Source organism: Ogataea parapolymorpha, chromosome I (assembly GCF_000187245.1).
Source record: "Ogataea parapolymorpha DL-1 chromosome I, whole genome shotgun sequence".
Lineage (NCBI taxonomy): Eukaryota > Fungi > Ascomycota > Pichiomycetes > Pichiales > Pichiaceae > Ogataea > Ogataea parapolymorpha.
The window spans coordinates 131557-153858 of record NC_027866.1 but is presented as its reverse complement, the minus strand read 5'-3'; the positions used below and the strand labels follow the sequence as shown (position 1 = coordinate 153858).

At 51.9% G+C, this 22302-nt stretch overlaps 12 protein-coding genes across 12 annotated transcripts; 4 read left to right on the top strand and 8 right to left on the bottom strand.

Moving 5' to 3' along the window:
• Positions 1-20: 20 nt before the first annotated feature.
• Positions 21-1517, bottom strand: HPODL_00071 (tRNA nucleotidyltransferase (CCA-adding enzyme); the record flags this gene model as incomplete). Its single annotated transcript, XM_014081515.1, has 1 exon — positions 21-1517. The coding sequence occupies one exon, from the start codon at positions 1515-1517 to the stop codon at positions 21-23; it is 1497 nt and encodes a 498-aa protein (XP_013936990.1).
• An 83-nt stretch (positions 1518-1600) lies between these two features.
• HPODL_00070 (uncharacterized protein) lies at positions 1601-2899 on the bottom strand (the record flags this gene model as incomplete). The annotated part of the gene is made up of 1 exon (XM_014081514.1): positions 1601-2899. The coding sequence occupies one exon, from the start codon at positions 2897-2899 to the stop codon at positions 1601-1603; it is 1299 nt and encodes a 432-aa protein (XP_013936989.1).
• Positions 2900-2947: 48 nt separating this feature from the next.
• On the bottom strand, positions 2948-3433 carry HPODL_00069 (uncharacterized protein; the record flags this gene model as incomplete). Its single annotated transcript, XM_014081513.1, has 1 exon — positions 2948-3433. The coding sequence occupies one exon, from the start codon at positions 3431-3433 to the stop codon at positions 2948-2950; it is 486 nt and encodes a 161-aa protein (XP_013936988.1).
• A 163-nt stretch (positions 3434-3596) lies between these two features.
• HPODL_00068 (Exosome complex component mtr3) lies at positions 3597-4316 on the top strand (the record flags this gene model as incomplete). Its single annotated transcript, XM_014081512.1, has 1 exon — positions 3597-4316. One exon carries the CDS (start codon positions 3597-3599, stop codon positions 4314-4316), a length of 720 nt encoding a protein of 239 aa, XP_013936987.1.
• Positions 4317-4337: 21 nt separating this feature from the next.
• Positions 4338-7976, bottom strand: HPODL_00067 (Cell division control protein 25; the record flags this gene model as incomplete). Its single annotated transcript, XM_014081511.1, has 1 exon — positions 4338-7976. One exon carries the CDS (start codon positions 7974-7976, stop codon positions 4338-4340), a length of 3639 nt encoding a protein of 1212 aa, XP_013936986.1.
• A 100-nt stretch (positions 7977-8076) lies between these two features.
• Positions 8077-9720, top strand: HPODL_00066 (uncharacterized protein; the record flags this gene model as incomplete). Its single annotated transcript, XM_014081510.1, has 1 exon — positions 8077-9720. The coding sequence occupies one exon, from the start codon at positions 8077-8079 to the stop codon at positions 9718-9720; it is 1644 nt and encodes a 547-aa protein (XP_013936985.1).
• Positions 9721-10383: 663 nt separating this feature from the next.
• On the bottom strand, positions 10384-11415 carry HPODL_00065 (Proteasome-interacting protein CIC1; the record flags this gene model as incomplete). Its single annotated transcript, XM_014081509.1, has 1 exon — positions 10384-11415. The coding sequence occupies one exon, from the start codon at positions 11413-11415 to the stop codon at positions 10384-10386; it is 1032 nt and encodes a 343-aa protein (XP_013936984.1).
• Positions 11416-11508: 93 nt separating this feature from the next.
• Positions 11509-11828, top strand: HPODL_05082 (uncharacterized protein; the record flags this gene model as incomplete). The annotated part of the gene is made up of 2 exons (XM_014081508.1): positions 11509-11511; positions 11547-11828. The coding sequence occupies 2 exons, from the start codon at positions 11509-11511 to the stop codon at positions 11826-11828; spliced, it is 285 nt and encodes a 94-aa protein (XP_013936983.1).
• Positions 11829-11855: 27 nt separating this feature from the next.
• Positions 11856-16256, bottom strand: HPODL_00064 (uncharacterized protein; the record flags this gene model as incomplete). The annotated part of the gene is made up of 1 exon (XM_014081507.1): positions 11856-16256. One exon carries the CDS (start codon positions 16254-16256, stop codon positions 11856-11858), a length of 4401 nt encoding a protein of 1466 aa, XP_013936982.1.
• Positions 16257-16350: 94 nt separating this feature from the next.
• On the top strand, positions 16351-19617 carry HPODL_00063 (uncharacterized protein; the record flags this gene model as incomplete). The annotated part of the gene is made up of 1 exon (XM_014081506.1): positions 16351-19617. One exon carries the CDS (start codon positions 16351-16353, stop codon positions 19615-19617), a length of 3267 nt encoding a protein of 1088 aa, XP_013936981.1.
• On the bottom strand, positions 19614-20399 carry HPODL_00062 (Uroporphyrinogen III synthase; the record flags this gene model as incomplete). The annotated part of the gene is made up of 1 exon (XM_014081505.1): positions 19614-20399. One exon carries the CDS (start codon positions 20397-20399, stop codon positions 19614-19616), a length of 786 nt encoding a protein of 261 aa, XP_013936980.1.
• A 72-nt stretch (positions 20400-20471) lies between these two features.
• HPODL_00061 (uncharacterized protein) lies at positions 20472-22223 on the bottom strand (the record flags this gene model as incomplete). Its single annotated transcript, XM_014081504.1, has 1 exon — positions 20472-22223. One exon carries the CDS (start codon positions 22221-22223, stop codon positions 20472-20474), a length of 1752 nt encoding a protein of 583 aa, XP_013936979.1.
• Positions 22224-22302: the final 79 nt, after the last annotated feature.

The window sequence follows — 22302 nt, the reverse complement described above, 5'->3', positions numbered from 1 at the left end:
AATTTGCTAATAAAGTCTCATCATCCCGATATGCTATGTAGGTAAGCTTCCATGTCCTGTTTCGAGCCAGACGGGTGGTCAAGCTGCCAGGTAAGTAGTTTGGCGTTCACCTCCGGGAGCCATGGGCCAGGGTTTCTATTCAGAGCAGTTGCCACTTCCTTGCCGTTGAGCAGGAGTTTGGTGTTGTGAGCGTCTTGGAGATTCTGCGACTCGACGTAGTTGACGAACTTGGCGCCGTTGTCGATGAGTTCGTGTATATTCTGAGGATTTCTGAAAATTGAGACAATTATGTTGGTGAGCAGCATGAGCCGCCATTCTTCTCTGTAGGGAATAAGCAGCTTCGTTGCAAGCTCCGACCGTGCGATGTTGTTCCATTGGACATATGTAGAGTCGTATTGTTCGAGCGTGGAGCAGCACAGCCCAACCAGGTGTTTAATCTTAAGCTGCATCCTCAGAGCGTCCTGGACCACCCGGCTCGGCACTGGAACGCTGGGCTTGCCTATCACTATTTTCTCGTCCCTCCACGGATAAAGGATCAGGTTCAAAAATAATGACTGTTTGCTGATATCGGACGAATAAACTGCATCCAGTAATCGGCTTAATGTCTCGTTATTATTCAGTTCCTGCTCAACAGAGCCATACCGTTGCACCAGTTCCTTCAAGGCCGCCTTCATTGCCTCGTTTCCGGCCTCGTAGCCAGGCTGTTCGCACTCAAACAGCTGATAGAAGCCCACGTCGTCGATCAACCGCAGACCGTAAACCGGGTTCTTGCCCATGATGATCTTCTTGAACTCCACGTTGATACGTTCTCTACTAATTTTCTCCCTCAATTTTTGTTTGATCTCGTCCTCGCGCATGGCAGCCAGCGCTAGCTCGTCGATGCGGAAGTTGTACGTCGACGCAAACCTGATTAGTCTCAAGCACCTGAGCGGATCATCCAAAAACGTCTTGCGCGGGTCCAGCGGGGTGCGCAGAATCCCGTCGTGCAGATCTTGCAGCCCGCGGCCCGTGAAGTCTTCGACCTTGCCCGTGGTCAGGTTGTAGAACAGGGAGTTCAGCGTCGCGTCGCGACGAAAGGCGTCCTCCTCGGCCGTTCCGACCTCGATTTCCGGGATCCTGGAGTCCTCAGCATACTTTTCAGACCGCAAATTGACGAAATCTATCGAGAACCCAAACAGCTTTGTCGTGCACGTCTCCAGATGCTTGGACTTCTCTGGATTCTTTTCTATCTTGTAAATGCCGCTGTCGACCGATTGGCCGCCGTTTTGCGCCTTGATATATTCCTGTAATTGTGTCACAAACTCGACGCCCGACAAATGGTCAATGCCAATATCGATATCGTGCGACTCGCGGCCCAGAAGCTTGTCTCTGACCCACCCCCCGGTGATTCGAAGTTCCAGAGGCTGCTGCGTGGCGGACGTCTTGTGCTCATTGAAATACCGCGTGTATTCGTTTAGAAGATTGACAATTTGTGTCTCAACCTTGTTGAGGTGAATCTGCGGGACGGAAGAGCTCATTTGACGCAACAGTTGCAATGTCCTAAACATAAAAATATTTTTCAGGCTGTGAAATTTCTTTTCCATTCTATATCTACACCTCGTTACTCAAACTTCACCTTCTTTCCCTGGAACTTGACGTTTTTCAGCGCCTCCTCGGCCTTCCGCTTGGCCTCCCACGACGGATGCATTTTGTCAGCCACAGATGGCTTGCGCGGCTTCTCCTCGTCCTGCTTTTTCTTCTCCTCGTCTTGCTTCTTTTTCTCGGCTCTCTTCCTCACCCGTTCCTCGTACGCAAGACGCTGCTTCTCTCTCTCAGATTGCACCCGCTCGCGCTCCTTCTTGACGTGGTTCGCATTCTTGCCGTACTTTTTCTCCCAGATTTTTTGGCGGGCCCGCTGTCCCCGTCTGTTCTTGCGCTCCTTAGCCAGCTTCTTCATGTCTTTTTCGGCCTGCTCCAGCTCATCCTCGTCCTCGCCGCCAGAATAGTAACCGCCGGCCAGAGCAGGCAGCTGCAGCTCACTAAAGAAGTCGTCGTTGTCTAGTTTTTTGCGCTCTGCCTTTGCCGTCTCGAAGTCCGGCTGCTCGTCGTCAGACTCGCTTGCCTGTTCGCTAGGCTCCTCGTCCGTGAGCTGGTTGTAATCTACCCCTTCTTCAAGCTCGCCCTCATCCTCGTCCGACGACCCGGCCACCATAGACTTGTAGGTTGAATAGATCGTGTCCAATTTCTCATCGTCAGAGCTCTCAGTGTCCTCAGAAACGCTCGCTTCGTCAGACTCGTCATCAGAACTAGCAGACTCGTTTTCCACCGTTCTTTGCTCAATTTCGCTCCGTTTGGCAGTCTCAGGTTTCTTTTCCCTCTTGTCAACACCAAGAACCAGCTTGAAGTTATGTTCTGTCTGCTGCACCACCTCTTTGACTGTGTTTTTGTTGAATAACTTAGATACAAGATTATTCAGTTCTGTCTCGTACGTGTGCCCTTTAAGCTTCTCACGGTCTGCCCAAAACGAATCTGGCGGGACCTCGCGCACCTCTTCACGGTGGAATATCTTGGACCCCAGCTTGGTCAGTTTCTGTTTTATCACAGTGTCTAATTCGTCCTCCAGCTTCTCATACAATTTGCGGTCTTCTGGCCTCGTGGTCTTGTTCTTAAGCACCTGCTTAATCTGCCCGCCCAGAAGCCGCTCTAATTTGGAATATGCCGAATGGTATTTGCGTTCAAATAGTTCTCTTTTCAATTGTTTGATCATCTTCAGTGCTTCGTCCTCGGGTAGCGTCAGGAGCTTCACATGGTGAGCATTTTTGGACTTTGCCAGTTTTCGAGAAAGAGGAAACCGCGGAGGATCCAGATTCTCGTACTTGAACTGCAGCAAATCCAATTTTCCAATAAGGTTCTCTTTCATGCCGTCTAGAGAAAAATTGAAAAAAAATTGGCACAGCCAAAACTAAAATTACAGACCCTTTTTGGTAAGCTTGTCGATTTCGGGCTTGTAGGAGTCCAGCTTCTTCAAATAGTTCTGGATAGTCTTGATGCACTGCTTGCGCTTGGCTCTGAGGTCCTGGTTGTCGTAGATCTCCACCGAGTCCAGTTTCATCAACAGCTTCAACAAGCTCTCGTTGAAGTACAGATACTGGTATTCAAACTTCTGTTTATAGGACACGTCCGATTTCTTTGCAGACTTCTTTCCTTTCCGTTTGGATGGGCCTGGTTTGGCGATTTCCTGCTCCACGGCCTCAATGTACTTGTCTATCTCCGGAACGTAGTTGGTCTCGAAATCGCGCAAAACGGCGTCAATGTCCTGCTGCGCCTGCTGCTCCTGGCTCAGATTTGGCTGCTCGGGTCTTTGCAACTTGGACCTCTTCGACTTCTTTCTCTTCTTTGGCTTCGGCTGGGCAACAAGCGACCTGCTTGCTAGCAAAGCCACAGCGAGCGACAGGCTGCCGTAGAAAAGCCAGCTCTCATTTTTCTGGAGAGCATGCCATGCATTCCGCACGTGCTCGTTTTGCAAAACTGTTTGTGCGACAGAACTTTTGCCGACACTGTTTATCAAATCCTGGAGTTGATTCATGGGAAAAAATAATAAAAAATTATTTTAATTAATGAACGTTGATAGAAGAAGAAATTTGGGGCCTGCGAATGTCAAGCCGCTGGTTTTCGCCGAGTCGAAGCCGCCTGCACAGCACATAGATTCAAAGATTTTTTTGGAGACCGGACTCATACAAAATTGCAGCGGATCGTCGTACTTGGAGAACGACAAAACCATCATAATCACGTCTATCTACGGACCTCGTCCAAACTTTACAAGATCGTTCAACGACCAGGCCAGCTTGAAAGTGGGCATTGAGCTGTCAAAGTTTTTACCACTGGACAACCTGAAAGACAACAGAAAGAATATTACTCCAGATAAGGAGAGACTCATTGCTTCGCTGGAATCGTTTATGCTCTCCAACTTCCAGAGTTTAATCCTTCTGCAAAACTACCCCAAATCCTCTATCGAGATCTTTGTGCAGGTCGTGGCGCTGAACCCTGCCCATTCGCTGGTTTACACGCTCAAGAACATCATAAATGGCGTGAGTGTTGCTTTGGTAGACTCTGGTCTTAATATTCGGTCCGTGGCCTCGTGCGGGTACTCAGGCGCGGCAGAGCACGAAATGGCGGTCAATTTTAGCGGCCAGGACGAGATTTTGGGCATCTGGAGCGACTTTACGGTGTTCGACGAGTCGTTTGACTTGGCCATTGACACTTGCGAAAAGGACTCTCTCCAGCTGCGAAAAGAAATCAACGGCTACCTGCTACAAAAAGCTACAGCCAAACAGTAAGCATTCATACATTAATTCAGTTCATAAGCGGGCGGGAACGTTTCTCTTGAACACACGCGCGTCCACTCCTCGTGCACGTTTCTCGTTGTCCTGCTGATTCACCAGACTGACCATCGGCTCCAGCTTCAGCGAAATGTTGTATAGCTTGTCGTCGTCCGGGAGTTGCTCCCACATATCATAGAAATAAGTCCATAATTCGTCGATTTTTTCAAAATGGTAGGCTTTGGCGTTGAACTTGATCACCTCCTGGATGGTGCGGTAGATGCTCAACCGTTTGCCGAAATTCACAAGATTGCGGTTGTTGTGTAGGTAGTCTGAGTTTCCGTCGGTGAGGAACCGCAGGTCCGACAAGTACATGCCCAAAAACGGCAGACACGGCTCTGAGTCTTCGTTCACAAATTTCAGGATGCTGCGGTACTCACTGTAGTTTTTTCCGATTGACATCAGCTGGTCCATCTTCTCGAAGTTGGCCACCAGGTGTTTGGGCACAAGTACCCAGGTTTTCTTCAGTCGGCTGATTGACGTCGAGCTGAGCCCGGAAATAATCGCCGTCATGCTCGAGTAATTTCTGAGTTTTAGCAGCTTGTCGGCGACAATAATAAAATATTTGATGTTCTCTGCTCTGGCCTGGATATCACGCTGACGCAAGATCATGTAGATGACAAAATGCGTGATAACATTGCAATTGCGCACAAAATTGGCGATGCTTTTCGAGCCAACCGGCTCAGAGTGCTTGAAAATGCGGCTGAAGCGGTACGACCGCGCAAGCAGGTCAAACTTGTCGATCTTGTGGAAGAGCTCGAACTGGATCAGCGTGATCTGGCGCGCAAACTCCATCGAGTCGATGTCTCGCAGCCGCAACTTCGTCGTGTTGCGCAGATTCTTGCCCAGCATCAGCGGCACAGGCGGCCGGCCTTCAAACGGCTTCGGCTCCGGGTTGCCGTGGCCAAACTCAGCAAACCACTCATCCTGCGTCTTCATCGCCATCACCAGCCGCCCAAGCTGCGCAAGCTTTGCATCCACATTGTTGCTGTCGACAAAAACGTCCCATTTTGTGCGCAGCTCCGAAGAACTGTACTGCACCAGCCACGCGGTGCTGAACAGCTTGGCGAATGTGCGCAGCACCTCGTCGCGCTGCCGCTTGAGCTTCTTCTCCACCCATATGCTGTACTCCTCGTAGCTCAGCCCCTCGGGCATCTGGACGTTGTATCTGTCCATGAGCGCATCGAAAAAGGCCACCGGCGTCATGAACGTGACAAACATGGCCAGCATGGTCTCCTTGAACTCGTCGTCGTTGTCGTGCGTCGGGTTCACCAGCCGCGACACCAGCCCTCCCGCAGGTCCGCCCTTGATGCCGTTGATGTCGAAAATGACCGACTGCTCCTCGTCGTCAGCGTCCAAGAACCACGGCAGCTCCGTCTCGGTGTCACGTGACTTGCGCCGGCCGTAGCTGTACTCTGACTGGCTCAGCGAGGAGATCATGGTGTTGTGGCGTTCGGCGACAAACAGCGACGCGACGCTAAAGTCTGTGTTCATGAGCCGCGTGCAGTAGTTGAGAATCGACTGGCGTTCTTCTTTCAGCTGCGTCGTCGACATTATGATGAGGTCAAACTGCTGCAACGCCTTGGAGATCGTCGCACGCAGTTTCAGGTTCGAGTCGTACAGGTACTCGCCGTCGTTGAGGTCTCTGAAGTCCTTTTCGTTGAGGTTGGCCACGAGGGCGCGCGAAAACTGCTCTGTCTTGAGCGACAAGATAGTCTTGTCGTAGAACATTTCTTCCTCTTTCATGCCCTCAAATACCTCTGGGTCGTCGACGGTGATGTTCTGTGCGTCCATGATAAGGTCGCTGAGCGTGTCGTGGAGCGACTGTTTGAGTTCGACAAATTCTGTGAGCACTGGCTCGAGCTGCTTGGACGTGGTTTCGTAGAAAAGCCGGTTCGCGCTTTCCGGGTCGTCGTCCTCGGCAACACGCTCGTTGCGCAGCCGTTCCTTGCGCGCGAGCCGGTTGACCATGATGAAGATGGTGAAGTCGATCGACTCGAGGATGTTGAGGAAACGGTTCAGCGACGGCACGCTATGGTAGATGAGCGTGACGATGTTGAGGTTGCGGTCTTCAATGAAGTTCTTGTATTTGACGTCGCGCGGGATCTGCGTGCTGAGCACCTGGACCACGTTTTCGAGGATCTCGCACGCCTTAGTTTTATAGTCGGTCAAATACTCGATGGCCTCGTCGTCGAGAAGAACGTTGTTTTTGTGCGAGTGCGGGTCGATGAACAGGCTCTCGGAGCTGTGCAGAGCGCTGCCGAGGTCGTCGAACGGGTTCGCAAAATTGCCCGCGTGGAAACGGCCCTTGAAGAAGCGCGGGTACACCAACGGCAGATTTTCTGCGTCCACCTGGTTCGTATACCGTAGCCGCAAAAATGTCTCCTTGAGAGAGCTCGCACGCTTGATGAGCTTGACGGCATCGCGCTCAGCGCGACGCAAAAACGTCTCGGACCCGCGCGAAGTCTGGCTGCCGTGGTCTAGCTCGTCTGTGCTGCTGAGCTCCTCGTCGGCCGCGTCGTCGCGGCCCAGATAGTACTGCGAGTGCTTCGAACCGACAAAGTGCAGGTTCCCGTTGATAGCCAGCTGTGACAGCGAGCTGGTGATCTTGTGCAGGTTTTCGCGTACGCCGTCGGCAACGCCGTTGCGCTCGAGGTCCTTGGCCCCCATGTTGCTGGCCAGATGAAATAGCGTGACGGTCTCGGAGATGCTGTTGAGATGCACGAGAAACAGCTCGCGCGAGTTCTTGCTGATCGCTTCCAGACACATGTTGACCAGATACCGGAACTTTTTGTACAGGTCTGGCCAATTGGTGACGTCCATGGGCGAGAAGTAGAACATGTCTGGGCTGTGCCACAATTTGCCGTTTGTGTCGGTGAGACAGTCGACGATGGTGTCTCTGTTCTGCGGCTGGTCGTATGTGCGTTCCGCCTGCGACTCGGAATCTGCCGCAGTCTCCTTTGCGTCGATCGGCACCACATCCAGCCCGTTGAACCTGGACAGGTCAGTCTTTTCGAGCGCCGAGCCGTGGTCGACGTAGTCGGCACTGATCAGCGGCAGCTCTTTGGCGTACACGTTCAGCGCGCTATTGTGGTACACAAACTCGTCGTCCTGGGTGATCTCGGGCACCCAGACGGGCAGGAAGTTGAAGCTCGGCTGCGACGTCGATTGCGAGAAGTACGAGTTGATTTCCTCGGCAGACGCCATTGTGACCGACTGCGAGCGGTCGCCGGACCGCGTGCTCTGGAAGCTCTCTCTGTGCGGGGTCTGGGCCGAGGCGGTGGACGAGAAGGAGATATTTTTAGGGACATTGAGCGACTCGAGCGTCCTGCGCTCGTCGCGAACTGTGGACACCGACGGCTGCAATGGTGTGCCCTGCTGGATGATGCGCGTGTGCGAGGGCGGGAACCACCCACGTGTGACGTTTCCGATCGGGTCGATAAGGATACCGTCCCACCACCTGGAGTTTGGGGTGTTGAGCACGTACACGATGTCGTCGACCATAAGACTGAGCAGGGCCGGGTCATTCTGGCCGTCAAAGTACCGTGTCACCGTCGCCACGCACACGGGCGTCACGGTGGCGCGACTGGGCTTGTTTGCCGCTGGTTCGTCCCCCATTGGGTGTGTGGTGATAAATAGGAGATGCGATAAAAAATTAATTTACTGTCAATAGAAAATCGGCCGTGCTATTTACTCGCATTTCTAATCTTGCATTGCTATGGACCAGGAGACAGACCGATTGCTCAGCTCGCCGAAACAGCAGTACGTGGGCGGGGATGGCCGACACGGCCCGCTCAGCCCCAGAATGCCGCTCGACGACCCAATGGTCGATGCGTATCTCAAGGACGACGTGTTGGAGGACGTGATTGCGGTTCGCCAGACCGAGCACAGCACGGCCGAACGCGGCACCTGCGCGGCCAGCGACAGCGACGAGGACCTCGACCAATCGGACATGGACCTCGTGCTGGAGAATCTGCGAGACCATCGCAGGCTGGTATGGCACAAGAGACCGTCGGTGTTCATGATCTGCGTCGTGGTGTTCATCACGGCATTCGTACTAGGCATCCAGCAGGGCCAGGAGCTCACCCTCACGTTTGACGGCGCGTGCCACTACTACAACAGCAAGCATCCGGACGGGATGATCAGCTGCGGCTCGGCAGCAAGCCAGCAGCTCGGCACGCGCATCCAGTGGTGGCAGAACCTGATTGGTGGCGTCAGCACCGTTCTCGTGAGCGTCAAGATGGGACACCTGAGCGACGTGTACGGACGCAAGCCGCTGCTCGTGTACAACATCCTCATCTTCGTGGTGTCCGGGTGTCTGAAGAGCCTGATTTTCGGAGCAGACGAGGCATGGTTCACGCCGGCGCGGTATCTGGCGGTGCATTTCCTGGGCACGCTGGCCGGCTCGCTGCCCGTCACCATGGGGCTCTCCAACAGCTATTTGATCGACGTTGTCGATGAAACGCAGCGGGCAACGTACATGGCTATTCTCGTGGCGTTTTTCTACATTGGGCTCACGCTGGGCCCAATGACTGGGGCGTTTGTGCCGCTGCCGATGTTTCAGATCTACGCGCTGTCTGTGCTGGTGCAGGCACTGGCTCTCGTGCTCGTAGTGTTGTTTCTGCCGGAATCGCGCTCTCGGAAACTGCGGCGTCGGTCCAGCAGAAGAATGTCTTCCATCAGTGCTTCCAAGCCGGCCATCGGGGTTGGATCGTCGCTGCGCCTGCTGTGGATCACCAGACGCGACGCGAGCGGCAACATTGACTGGGATGCGCGCTGGACGGTCGTGAAGCTCCTCGTCGTCGAAGTCCTCGTGTTTTCTGCCACCATGGGAGCAGGCATTGTCTGGGCGATCTACGGCAAATTCAAATTCCAGTGGACGTCCAGAGACCTCAGTTTCTGTCTCGGGCTCGCGATGTTGTGCCGAGCAAGCGTCCTGCTCGTGTTCAACCCGTGGTTCTCCAAGAAACTCGCCTACCACTTCCGCAAGGAGACCACCATGATCGACGCAACCGACAAGCTGGCCTTGCTGCTCGCCGTCTCCATGAATAGTGTCGGCCGACTATTGATGATCTGCGCCGCGTCGCCGTCGCTGTTCCTGGCCAGCTTCCTGTTCGAGGGATTTGGGTCCATTCTCGACCCTGTGCTTCACTCGACGGTGCTCAAGTACAACCAGGCACCCGACCGCAACGGTGAGCTGTTCGGCTGTTTTGCGCTGATACGAAGCACACTCAGCGTGGCCGCCCCGACCTTCTTCCTCACCGTGTACACTCTGACGCTGAAAAGCGACCCAAAAGTCGCTCTATACATCACCGAGGCCCTGATGCTTGCGTCTTTGGCATTGGTGCTATCTCTCAGATAGTTTATATTCTTCTAATTTCTCCCGCTCGATCTCTTGCTGTCGTTTCCGTAACGCCTCGCCTTCCTCGCGGTCTACTATCAGCAAAGGAACGCGCGGCTCCTCTGCCCGGCCCGCAAAAACACGCTCTCTGGCCGCCTCGTCGTGCGTCGGCTGGTACAACAAATGCGAAAACGACTCCGGCTCCGTCATCGTGATCGGCTCCGGCGGCTCCTCGGGCTCCTGCACATACCCCAGATATGGCGACGGCGGCGGCGACTGCAACTCCACGCGGCGTTCCGGGGGTTCGAGCCGGGCAGGCACTTCCAGCAGTGACTCTGAGCGCATAGAGTTCTTGCGCGAGTAGGCAACCCGAATTCCCTGGCTCTGCAGCAACTGGTACACCTTCTGAGCTGTCTCGAGCGTGTCAAAGATGACGATTATCCGACGCAGAGAACGCAGCACAGAAACCGAGACGGGTTTGCCCTCGGTACCCCACTTCTGCAAACCCGCAAGAAACTCATCTAGAATATCGTCGTTCGCCTCGTCCAGCAGATACTGATCGGTCACCACGAGCGTGTTGGTCACCATGAATTAATAGCACAGCCGTAAAAAAAATAAAAAAATAAAAAAAATTCAAAAATATTCAAAAATATTGAAAAATAGCACATTTTTATTAGTAGCACACTATTTTCTCCTCTTGGAATCGCCCCCGTTCTGGTTCTCCTTCCCCCGCTTCAGCTTGTTCACCTTCTTCTCCTTACGCCCCACAATCGAGCGAGCCTGGTCCTCGTCCAGAGCCAATTCCACCAGCCCCTTCTCGAACTTGGTCAGCCTCACTTCCGGAGTTTCGTCCTTGGCAGGCTTCTCCTCCTCGCCAACGTCCTGCTCGCTGAATATATGCTCGGCAATATAAATCGGCAGTCCAGGCGACTCCAGCAGTTTCAATTGGATGGTCTTCAATGGCTGTTTCTCGAAATGCTGTGTGAGAGCCTGGACATTGTCCACGATGTTGTCAAGCGGCTGGCGGACACTGCCCAGGTTGAGGGTAAGATTCACCCCCATTGGAGCAACGTAATGGACAGAGTTAATCATTTTCGACACCTGGTTGGCCAACGTGGTCACCGAGAACACGTTTTCTTTGGTTTTGAGTCTGATCGGTAGCGGAAGTTTGGAGGTCGAGTAGAAAATCTTGCCCAGCAGCTTCGGCAGAGCAGTGATCAGGCTCTCGTCACTCAAAAACAGGTCGTACTCTTTCTGCAACTTTCTTCTGGCCTCGTAGCTCTTGTAGGCTCCCTTGAGCTCAGAAGCAGAGATAATCTTGGCAAGATGCGGGATGTTCTCCTGCTCAATCTTTTCCAGAGTATCAGCGTCGATCTGACCGTCCTTGACAAAGACACAGACCTTGAACTCGTTCTCGAGATCGTGCACAGGATGAGGAACCGCCACAGTCGTAGGCTTGAGCACCTGCTTTTTGCTAAAGAATTTGACACTGGTCAGCTGCATGTACAAACTGGCGTCGTCGTCGTCGAAGAGCTGCGGCTTGTCAGGTTTCTGCGATTCCTTCCACTTGATCAGCTCGGAAACGGCCTTCTTCACAGCGACATCTTTCACAAAAACACCCTTCTGGACCTTTGGCTCTGTGTTCACCACTGTTCCAGTAACTTTCTTGCCCTTCTTGGCTGCGCCAGCGGTCTTCTTGGTCTTCTTTGGTGGCATGCCTCTAGATCTAAAAAATTTAAAAAAATTAGAAAATATTTCACGTATAAATCGTCCCGTCGATAATAATATTTCACCTGTTCTTTTTATTCAATGGTGAGTATGGTTCCGTGCAATGCGCTAACAATTAGGGAAAACGCAAGACAAAGGCCGCTCCAGTTAAAAAGGTGAAACAGAAGCTCGACACACAGTTTTCGTGTCTGTTTTGCAACCACGAAAAGTCGGTAAATTGTACTATGGATAAGAAAATCAACATTGGCTCATTATCATGCAAAGTCTGTGGCCAGTCATTCCAGACGCCAATAAACTCACTCTCGCAGCCGATTGACATCTACTCGGACTGGGTGGACGCATGTGAGGCGGTTGCCGAGCAGGAAGCTGGCGATCAGAAGCAGGAGGATGAATACGACTAATATCTAATGTACAATATATTAAGTTATCTATTTTTTAGATTTGGGTTTGGGCTTCTTGTCCTTTGGCGCTTTACGAGTTCGGCGCGGAGGCGGGATTCGGGCAAGAGGCTCTGCCGGTGCAGCCGCGCGGCCTGTCTGCCGCGACGTACGTCTTGGTAAAATTTCTGGCTCTGGTTCCGGAGTACTGCTCTTTAGCTTGCGTCTTTTTTCCACCTTGAGCTCTGGAACAGGCTCCTCAACAAATTGCTGCGCCTCGTCAACCAGTTCCTTCAGTTCTTTGGCTTTCTCCTCCTCGATGAAAAACTCGGCTTCCTCCACCAGGTCTTTCACCGCCTTGGGCAGAGTAGCAGGAGGCGGGTTGCTCAGCTCGCCCCGTTTCTGCTCCAGCTCATACGAGAGCACGCGGCCGCTACGCGTCGACATTCCACTGCTGGTGATCTTGATTGGCGACTTAGCACGGTACAGCCTGTCGCCGTTGGACGACGGCCGCGACTTTGGTTTGCGCGAAGTCTCAGGGTCGGAAACCACACGCCGTTGTTTCTTTGAACTCTCGCTGTCGCGCGGTTCTGAGCTGTGGCGCTTTTGAGAGCGACCTCTCGTCCGTCTTGCAGGCGAAGAGTCCCTGCTACGCTCAGACTCCGACTGCGTCTCTGCGGTCAAAGGAGGCACGTCGCCCAAGGACAAGGCTAGAGGTTCTGGCTTGACGGTGATTTGGGATTCTGCTGCAGGAGATTCTGTTGCAGGAACATGGATCACGGGAACGTCTTCAGACTCGTTGGTGTCAACTCTTTCTGGAACATCTGCGTCGGAAAGTTTTGGAGAGGCCGCTGGTGAAGTTTCCGAAGAGGGCTTTGGGGAAGCCTCCGGAGAAGCAGGGTCAGGCCTGACGGTGATAGTTTGCACTGGTTCCTCATATTCTTCAGGTACAGGCTGGTCCTCAAGAGCCGTCTTCTCGTCCGGCTTTTGCTCTAGCTCCACTTCCGTCTCGGCGTCTGCAGGAGTCTGTTCTGCAACCTCTTCTGGCTCTTTTGCTTCTCCTGCCTCCTCTGTCTGCTCCAGCTCCGCATCATGCTCATATGGCTCATTGTCAGATGCGCTCGGAGAAACGTCGGCTAGCGTCCCCGAAGCAAAGTCTGCGAGCAGTCCAAGGAAGCCGCGTGTTGGAGAAGGAGATTCTGGGCGCGAACCTGCAACTTGCGAGTCAGAAACAGGACTAGAATCGTCATCTGCAGGCGTAGGGGATGCTGTTTGCGCTTGTGGTTGTTCCTTTGGACTTTCAAGAGCTTCAGGGGCTTCTTCGGAACTTTCCTCCGGAGCTTCTATATCCGGTTCCTCTGTACCGTCTGATTCTGCCTCTATTTGCACCGAGTTTTCTTCTGCAGTCTCTGCTGCCAAAGTTTCGCTTGGCTCCTCTTCGGACTCCGCTGCAGGGACGTGAATAATTTCCGTCTGTTCCTCTGGCTCTGCCGGCTCTTCCTCACGCTCTTCCTCATCTTTATGCTCTGTCGTCTCGACAGCGTGCTCTGTTTGTATTTCTGCTGGCAGTTGCGGCTCTTCTGTTTTTTCTTCCTCAGGAACCTCATCCAGCTGCTCTCGTGCTTCCAAATCCTCTCCTGCCTCTTTTTCACGGTAGCTCTTGTCTGCAACTTCCTCGGGCTCAAACCGATCTTCAATTGGTTCCACCTGTTGCTTGTCCTCAAACTGCTGTTTTTCGCTAACCTCAGATACATCCCTCCGGTCGACATCACTCTCCATCTCCATCATCGCGCCAGAGACAAAATCTCTCAGAGAGCTGAAAAATCCGGCTGGCTCAGCATCTGCAACCGGTTGAGGTTCGAGGTCTGAAACATCCAACTGGGACTTTTCATTTGCAAACTGCATTTCCATTTCCTCGTGCTTCTGATCGTCCTCCGCCTCTTCCTCTAACTGCGTCTTTTCTTCTTCCTTCTCCTCTTCTAACTGTTTCTCCTCTGGTTCTTTCTCCTTTTCTTCCTTTTTTTCATTCAACTCGTCCTTCTCCTCCTCCTCCTGCTCCTCCCCCTCTGGATGAACACTAATAACAGCCGTGGCTTCGGCCTCCTCTGGGGCCTCATTCTTCTCCTCCGTCTCCGTGACATCAACTTCCGGCGTCGAGATATCCATCATCGCCTCCGACGCAAACTGCTCCAGCGTTCCAAGCAATCCCGTCTGCACTTTGGCGCGCTTCGGCTCCTGCTCTGTCTCTGCCTCTTCGTGCTTCCGTTTGCCTGCCACCTCCTCGTCGTAGTCCTCCATAATACCCTGCTCAACCTGGTCAGAGGCCAATGACTCTGCAGGCTCTGGCTCCATCAGTTCCTCGGAGTCTGCATTCTCATCGTCGTAGTACACTGTTTGATTCGCAAGTACCGACTCTGTGTCGTCGTCTGCCTGCGTCGTGTTCAGCAAAGCCGTCGCATACGCCGCCTGGTCAATAGAGTCGTCGATCGACGCGTCGCCGGCGTCGTTCTCGATCACCGATGATTCGGCCACCACCTCAATCGCAGGCTCGTCGCCAGACTCGAGGTGTTCGACCGCAGAGTCCATCGCCGTGTCGTATGCCGTGTTTAGATACGTCGATTCGGCGTCGTATTCCTGCGATGCCTCGGTCTCAGCCTCCGGCGCAGTCACAAGCACGGTGGTCTCGCCCTCCGTAGCCGTCTCCATGTTTGTCTCCATCGCTGTCTCATCAATTTCAATGTTCGTGCTCTCTGCATCCATCGCATTGGACTCGGCCTCTTTCTCCGCGTCAATCTCGGAGTCTGGCTCCACAAAATGCACAGACTTCTCGGCACTCTCAGACACTATTGGCTCGCTCTCCTCGCTGGCCTTGTTGTGCACGTCGAACGCGCCCGACAAAAGGTCCAATAGACCAGGGTTCAGTTTTGGAGACTTTGGACTTGACACTCGTTTCGGCAACTCCACTGGCGGAGGAATTTTGTGTTTCTTGGTTGGAGCAGGCGGCTCAGATTCGGTTGTGTCCATAATAGCAGTTTCAAACGCTTCTGCAATCTCCGATTCCTCAGCGTTAGCTTGCTCAGATTCGCCCGCTTCATGAACTTCCTCCTCAGCTGCTTCCGTCTCTCCTGGCTCTTCCGGTTGTTCTATTTCCTCCGCTTCTGCTGTCTCCTCAGCCTTCACCTCTATGCGAGTGGTTTCGTCAACGACATCGTCTTCGTAGACACTTGTCTCCTGTTGAGCTAGAAGCGCGATCTGAGTCCAGTCTGGAACTTCGGTTGGCTGCTCATTTTCGTGGTAGGAATAATAAATAGACTCGTTCGCAACGGGCTGGTTCAATATGCTATCTGCCTCAGACATAATCTGGTCGATTTCCTGTAGCTCCAAAGGTTGCTGCATCTGCGGCTTGCCAGACGGGCTCTGGGAGACTTGGGAACCAATTTCATCTTCAACAGACTCTTGCACGCTTTCTTGTTCACTCTCTTGTTCACTTTCCTGTTCACTTTCCTGTTCCTCTTCACTCAGCTCCTCGCTTTCCTCAACACTCTCCTCTGCCTGACTCTCCCCAATTTCGCTCTCCTCCTCGTTACCTTCGCTGTAAACCTCATTCTCGCCGCTCTCCCCTTCACTCTCGCCATAATGGCTCACCACATAGTTGCTTATTGGAGGAAGTCGCTTGCCTGCAAACCGGTCCGTCATTGGCTGGTCTTCATAGTCCTGCGGCTCTTCTTGCTCCGACTGCTCGCTTTCAGAGCCAAGTTCAATCACCTCAATGGAATTGTCAGAATGTGCGCTCTCATTTAGCTGTATGTCAGATTCTGCTTCTCCTTCGTCATTCTCTTCCTCTTTTTCTTCTTCCTCTTCCTCTTGCTCCTCCTCTTGCTCCTCCTTATTCTTCTCCACCTTCGGTTCTTCCTCAGGCTCCTTCACCTCCTTGCTTTCACTAACTTCCCGAAGCAATTGCGCAAGCTTGGCCACCCGACTTTCGTCCTCCTCAAGCCTTTTCAGACTCTCGCGCTCGGCTAGGTACTCCTTGTGAATCTGCTCGTACAATTCGCGCTCCTCGCGCGCCGAAGCCGCCAAATACCTCGCATAACGCTTTTTCGACTCGCGGTACCAGCTGAAATCGTCCTTGCGTGTTCTCGGAATGCGCTTCAACGGCACCTCTGTTGCGGCGCTCTCTTTGCGAAATATGCTCCTCAATGACTTTCCGCTATTTTGTTCTTTCTCTCTGTGTACCTCTGGGGCCTCCTGCTCCGGCACAGGGTCTTTTATAGGGATGTTGGCCCGCTCGGCCAGCGTTTTCCAGTACTCGATATCCTCGGCAACAGACGGCTCGGGCAATCTCACCTCCACAGATGGATTGTCGCCGTATATTCTCGCTAATGCCCTGCTCAAAAACGGGTTCAATTCCGGATTTGCAGCGACCCGTTTGGGTTTATCTTGCGATGGCATTTGGTAGTAAATAAAATAAAGAAAATAATTTCGAACGCGGGTCGATCGTCTTTATTTTTTATTTTGAAATATCTACTCTTTTGATCTTGATGATATGGACCAATTAGATGCGCCGATTCCGCTCGAAATAGGGTACTACGACCCGTTCTCGCTTTACGCGCACCTCAAGAAAGACCTTGAGACCATCACACGGATTGATAAGCTCCATTGGAAGCCAGGTCCCGCCAGCTCGGTGCGCACCCTCAGTAATATAAAACTCAACTACGTCCAGTCCACAGACAATAAATATCTCAATTTCATTTTCATCAGCAGCACCAGCATAGACGAGTACCGCGCGCGAGTGCGGCCTGTGGTCAAACAATGGCTCAACAACGTCAAGTCGGCCAAGCCGACGTCTGTCTACTTCATAATTTTATACGAGAACACCTCGCACGTTTCGAGGGCAGAAAAACTGCTCAAAACTAACCTGCTGAACAAGCTGAAAACGGACTTTGTCGACGAAATGCTCACTTTCGACAACATTTTCAAAATCAAGTCAAGTTACCCGTCTGCGGTCGAGAAGAGGGAAGCCTGGGCCGGCCTGGCCAATTCGGTGAAAATAGGGCTTGTCGAGTCAATTGGCCATCGACTCGCGTACTATCGTTCGCGCGACACGCTAGACAGCATGAACGAACTTGCCCATCTATTTATGAGCATTGGACAGTTGGAGGACGCGCTGTATTGTTACAAGGATATGTTTGCAAAAGTTGATAAACTAGACCTCGACGAGGGGATTGAAAGCTGTTCATTTAAGGACCTGCCACTTGCCGACAGCGCGCCAGACATTGATTACAAGTCCAGGTTTAAGCTCAAGGCATTTTTCTACAAGCAGTCGGTGACCATTTTGCGCAAAACCGCGACAAGCGAGGCTCTCATGATTCGTACCCAGATGGAATGGATGCAGGTGCTCTCGCGTTTTATTGAGTCGCTCGACGAGAGCTACAAGAAGAACGAGATAGCGGTGGTTTTAATCACCGACTTTCTTAACAACGCACAGCTCCAGAAGCTACTGGGCGGTGCCGAGCGAGACCTGGCCGAGCTGTACGAGAAACTGGGTGACATCCGCATTTTGAGACGCAACGAGCTGATAAAACTCGCGCATTGCAAGGGTTACGTGCTTGCTGGTTCTTTGGTGGACATTCCGATGCATTCTGAGAAATACGAGCCGTTAGACGACGCCGTAAAGAGCATCCTAGAGTCAGAAAGCAAGTTCCAGGAGTACGCCATAGACGAGACGAAAAAAGTGATCGAAGAATATTCTAAAGCACAGTCGCGGCCGCGCACCGTCGACACGTTATCGACCGAGCTGGCACTAATATACTTCCACAACATGAAGAAGCTGGAAACGTCTCTGGAAATTTTGAACGACTCGTTCACCTACTTCAAAAACTCCGAATGGAAGTACATTACACTGGGCATCCTGAAGATATTCATCGCCAATCTTGAGCAGTTGAGTGCAACGTACGAGGATGTGCTCCCCGTGCTGTTGACTTCGTATTTGGAGCTTGTCGCCAAAGACGAGCCGTTTGAATCCGACAAGCTGTCCAAGATCCTCGACAACCTGACCGACCCGGTGGTTTTTGAGTCCACCGACCTGTTTGAGTGCGACCTTGCTCCCTGCATTGACCCGGCCGGCGTCGATACGTACGAGCTGGGAGTGCGGATCACCAGCAAAATCGTGCTGCCCGTGGACGAGATTGTGGTGAATTTCGAAAACACGCAGTTCCGGCTTGGCAGCTGCTGTCTGGAGAAGCACAACAATTATAAGTTGGAGTCAAAGGACCTGGTGTGTGGCGATTTGGAAGCTCGCAGCATCGTGGTACGGTCTGGCAAGCTGGAAATACGCAAAACACTCGACTCGCGTATTTTTGCATACCCCATTGAGCAGTTCTACAAAAACGGTCAAGTTCTTCAAAACACCGTCATAGATGCCGTTGTTCCACGAGTTAGAGACCTCAATAGGGACGAAATTATGCTCGTCGCCAGAGTTGGCTCTGAGCAGCTCCCGCGTTGCGAGTTTGTGTTCCACAAGACAGATATCGACCGAATGGTACCCAAGGCAGAGTATGTGGTTGAGAGCAACGGAAAGATTGTTGAAACGGAGGTGGAAAATGACGTGGATCAGCTGGTGTTTAAGTGCAACTGCTCGTTTTCTCCCGGCTCGACAGTGACGGTGCGAATTCCGTACTTTTTCCCGCCAGAGGTGTCAAATACGATCGTCCCCTTGTCCTTTGGGCTGGTCTTTGGCGACCATTCTGTGTACGTGACCAAATACCTGGACACCCAGCTCCAGATCGCCGTCTCTGTGCAGGACATCTTCAAATCGGCGCAGCTTTTCTCTAATTATTCCATCAACTCGCCGATCCACAACCGCCCTGTCAGGGTTCAGAAGGTGGATCTCACGTCGCAGAACTCGAAGGTGGTCACGTGGAAGCAGCCGCGCAACATCATTGCATTCAACGACCAGGGAACGACCTTTTTCTACAAGATCGAGAGTCTTAGCGATGAGAGTCTGAACCTGCAGATTGACTACAATGACATTGAGGACGAGATAGTTGTTGGACTTGAGAAAATGTTGGAAAAACAGATTTTGAGCGAGGAGCCGGAACTAATCAAATACTCGAATATTTTGCGCACATTTTTCAGAGCACAGAAACCAAAGCTCAACCATTACTCTTTGACGAATTGCATCAAAACTGACCCGTTTGAGACCAGACACCACCAGAAAGTCCTCTCGCAATTGCATCCTGCCGACGCCCAGAGTCTTGCCGACAGGCTGCGGGGCTTCTTTGGCCGCAGCTACGATATTTCTCCCGATCTGCAACAAGAGTTCATTTCCGCGGCTTGGAAACAGTTGAACATAGTGGTTACGCTCCCTGTGATCAACACAATTAACATTGTCGAGTTCCGGTTTGCCAAGCAGCTGCAGTATCTAGTGTGCGAACCGATTCACACACGCTTGTCGCTCCACGTTATCCTGTTCAAGTTGGAAGAAAAGGAGAACAAAAAAGTGCGGTTCCAGAACGAGCCGGAAATCCCAAAGAACATCAACCTCAAGCTGGATCTTGTGGAAAACGAGAACAACTGGCTTATCGCAGGACTGAAAAACTTTGACCTCGAACTGGACCTCCAGAACGACAAAAGTGCCGCCTACGAGTTTGATCTTGTTCTCACGCCGCTGCGTGTGGGTAAACTGGAACTGCCGCGGGTCGAAATCAGAAACAAGTCTGACTTCCAGATCCAGATGGAGCTCGACTACAAAAATAGCTCCGAGAACCTATTGGTAGTCTCTGAACTCAATAAGGTGACGTATTCATTCTAAATAGCATGCTCATAGTTCATAATCGAGGACAGTAACGATTTGGCATCTGGCTTAGACGACACCACTGCCGGCTTAATACCATTGTCTAGAAGATACTCCTCTGTCGTCGGGCCGATCGACGCAATTTGGAAATTGTGCTTCTTCTCCTTGAGGATATTCACAATGTCGGCCGTTCCCTGAGGGGAGAAGAAGATCAGCCACGACTTGTCTGGAGCCGTCTGCGACAGCTGCTCGTACCTGCTTTGTATATCTTCGAGGGGTTCTGTGCGGTAGGAAACGAGCTCCAGGACGTTAAAGTCGATGGACTTGAGTTTTCGCGGAATAATATCTTTGCGTATTTCTCCCGTGAGAAATAGCACCTTTTTGGCACTTGAACGGAACAACGGGTCACCGATGATGATGTCCGACAGAATGGAACCGTTCCCAGCGTCCTTGCCGCCACGAATATCTGTGAATCCCAGATTCTCTAAATACTGAGACGTCGTGGGGCCCACGGTGTACGAAGGCTTGTTGAGTATTTGGTCAAGCCGTTCAAATTTCTCGTGCCTCAGCTCCTGTAAAAGCTTGGCAAGCGTCTCGATGCACCGCTGGGACGTCACAATCAGTGCCTGGTACTCGTTCAGATACAGATCAGATTTGAGAAATTCCTTCACTTCTTTTTCGTTTATGGACGAGTGTCTCAGCAGCGGCAGAAACACTGGCTCGTACTGGTTTTGGCTGAACAGCTCATCGTATGGATCCGTAGGGACTGTTTTGTTTTTCAGCAGTATTATTCGAGCCATTATCCAATAGAGACGAAAATAAATGTCATTAAATAAAAAAATTATTTAGCAGCGGCGATCGACGCGACGGCATCACGAAACTGTCCTCTTCTCGACCAAGCGCAGCGGCTTGTAAGCGGAAGGGTCGTCCAAGCCCCAGGAGTCAGAGCTGCTGCTGGTGTTTGCGTCGTCGTCAGAAAACGAATGGCGGTTGTTTATTATTACGGACGAGTCCTCGTCGCTCGGCAGACGCTCGTCCATCTCCTTAAGCGTTTTGAAGATGATGAAGAAGTCCTCGATGTTCTGTTTGAAAATGACGTTGAAGTTGGAACAAGTGAGCTTTAGATCTGCCACCAGTTTGTCCTGGAACTTGCAAATTATGGTGGATAGGTTTTGCGAGTCTTTGTGGTTCATGGACGAGTTCTGCAAGCTGGTTTGGAATAATTCAAACAGTCTTGCCACAGTGGTCTCAATGCGTGTGTCGCATTCCTGGAGGATTTGGTCCTGGCTGAGATATTCCGTTTTGAGCAGATAGAATTCGAAAAGCAGCAGACTGAGCTCGCGTAGCAGACTGAAACACTGTTTCTTGCACTCAAAAATAAAGTTCTCAATGAACACGCACTCGTCCTTCAGGTACGCTCCTGTTTCCTCCAGCTTGCGCAACGAGTCTAGGTCGTCCAAGCCGAGCAGCTGGATCTGCAGCTGGGCGATATCTGACGTGAATAGGCCGTACAGAACAGAAATCCAGTTGTAGATCCACTGCTCGTTTCTGCTTGTAAACTGTCTCAGCTCTTCGCGCATGTCCCGCTTGGCGTCCTCAATGCCGCTGCGGGTCTTTTTGATGCTTTCGTCGTGCAATCCCAGCGTCGATTGTACCGTCTCTAGCTTCTTGCTGATATCCACGAGTGTCAGATCGGTGGACTCGCAATACGCCTTAAAATAAGCGTCCGAGTCAAGCGAAAAGTCGTGGTCCAGATCTTTTAGGACGTCGCTGAGGCTCAATTCGGCGCTTCCGTCCATGTTCCCTAGAACCTTCTCCAGTAAAATTTGCGAGTTTGTGAGCATCAGGTTGCATTTGCAAATCTGGATTTTGGCGAGCTCGTACTCCTTATCCATCAGTTCTGCCTTGATATCGACCTGCGAAACGTACTGATCAACCGTTTTCTTGAGATTTGCAGATTGGTGCTCAAGCTGCTGCATTTTGGTCGTGTAGGTTGATAGAGAGGACTCGAACTTGTGGAGGTTCTGCTCCGTCTTCTCAGAAACTTCCTTAATGGTGTCAAACCTCTGCAGCTCGTTCTTGATGTTCTGGCGACACGCCTTGATCTTCGTCTGGAACTTTGCCACCATCTCCTCGATCTGCAACATGCCGTTCTTCACCACCGTGTTGAGGTTCGCGTTTAGGGTATCGCTTTCCTGTTGCAACCGAACAGAAATGTTGTAGAAGAGCTCATCCTCCTTGGCCAGGAAATGGTTCAGAGTAGCCTTCAGGTCTGTCATTTCGGTCTGAAACTCGCTCAGCAGCCATTTTTGTGCTCGAAGCCGCCAAAATAGCACCCCAATCAGAACAAATAGCACGGCGAAAAAAAGTGCCCCCAATGCGAGCACCACGCTGAAAACCTCGAGCATCTCTTCGTATTTCGAGTTAGCAAGCGTCTGATTCTTGTTTGCGTTCTCAATGTCTATGAGTTCCTGTAAAAGATCAATTCCACGGTACTGGTCTTTGCTGGAAGTGACCATCGTGGTGATTATTCCTAGAATAGCCGCACTGAACCCTAGAGTAAGCGACTGCGCCGTAGGGTTAGCAGCTAGTTGGCACAGAGGATCAATGAATCGGTCCATCATTATGTTGTTTACCTTGCACAAGCGCGTCGCCTGTATTTATATACCTTTGGCATTTGCGTCGTGATTGGAAAAACAACAA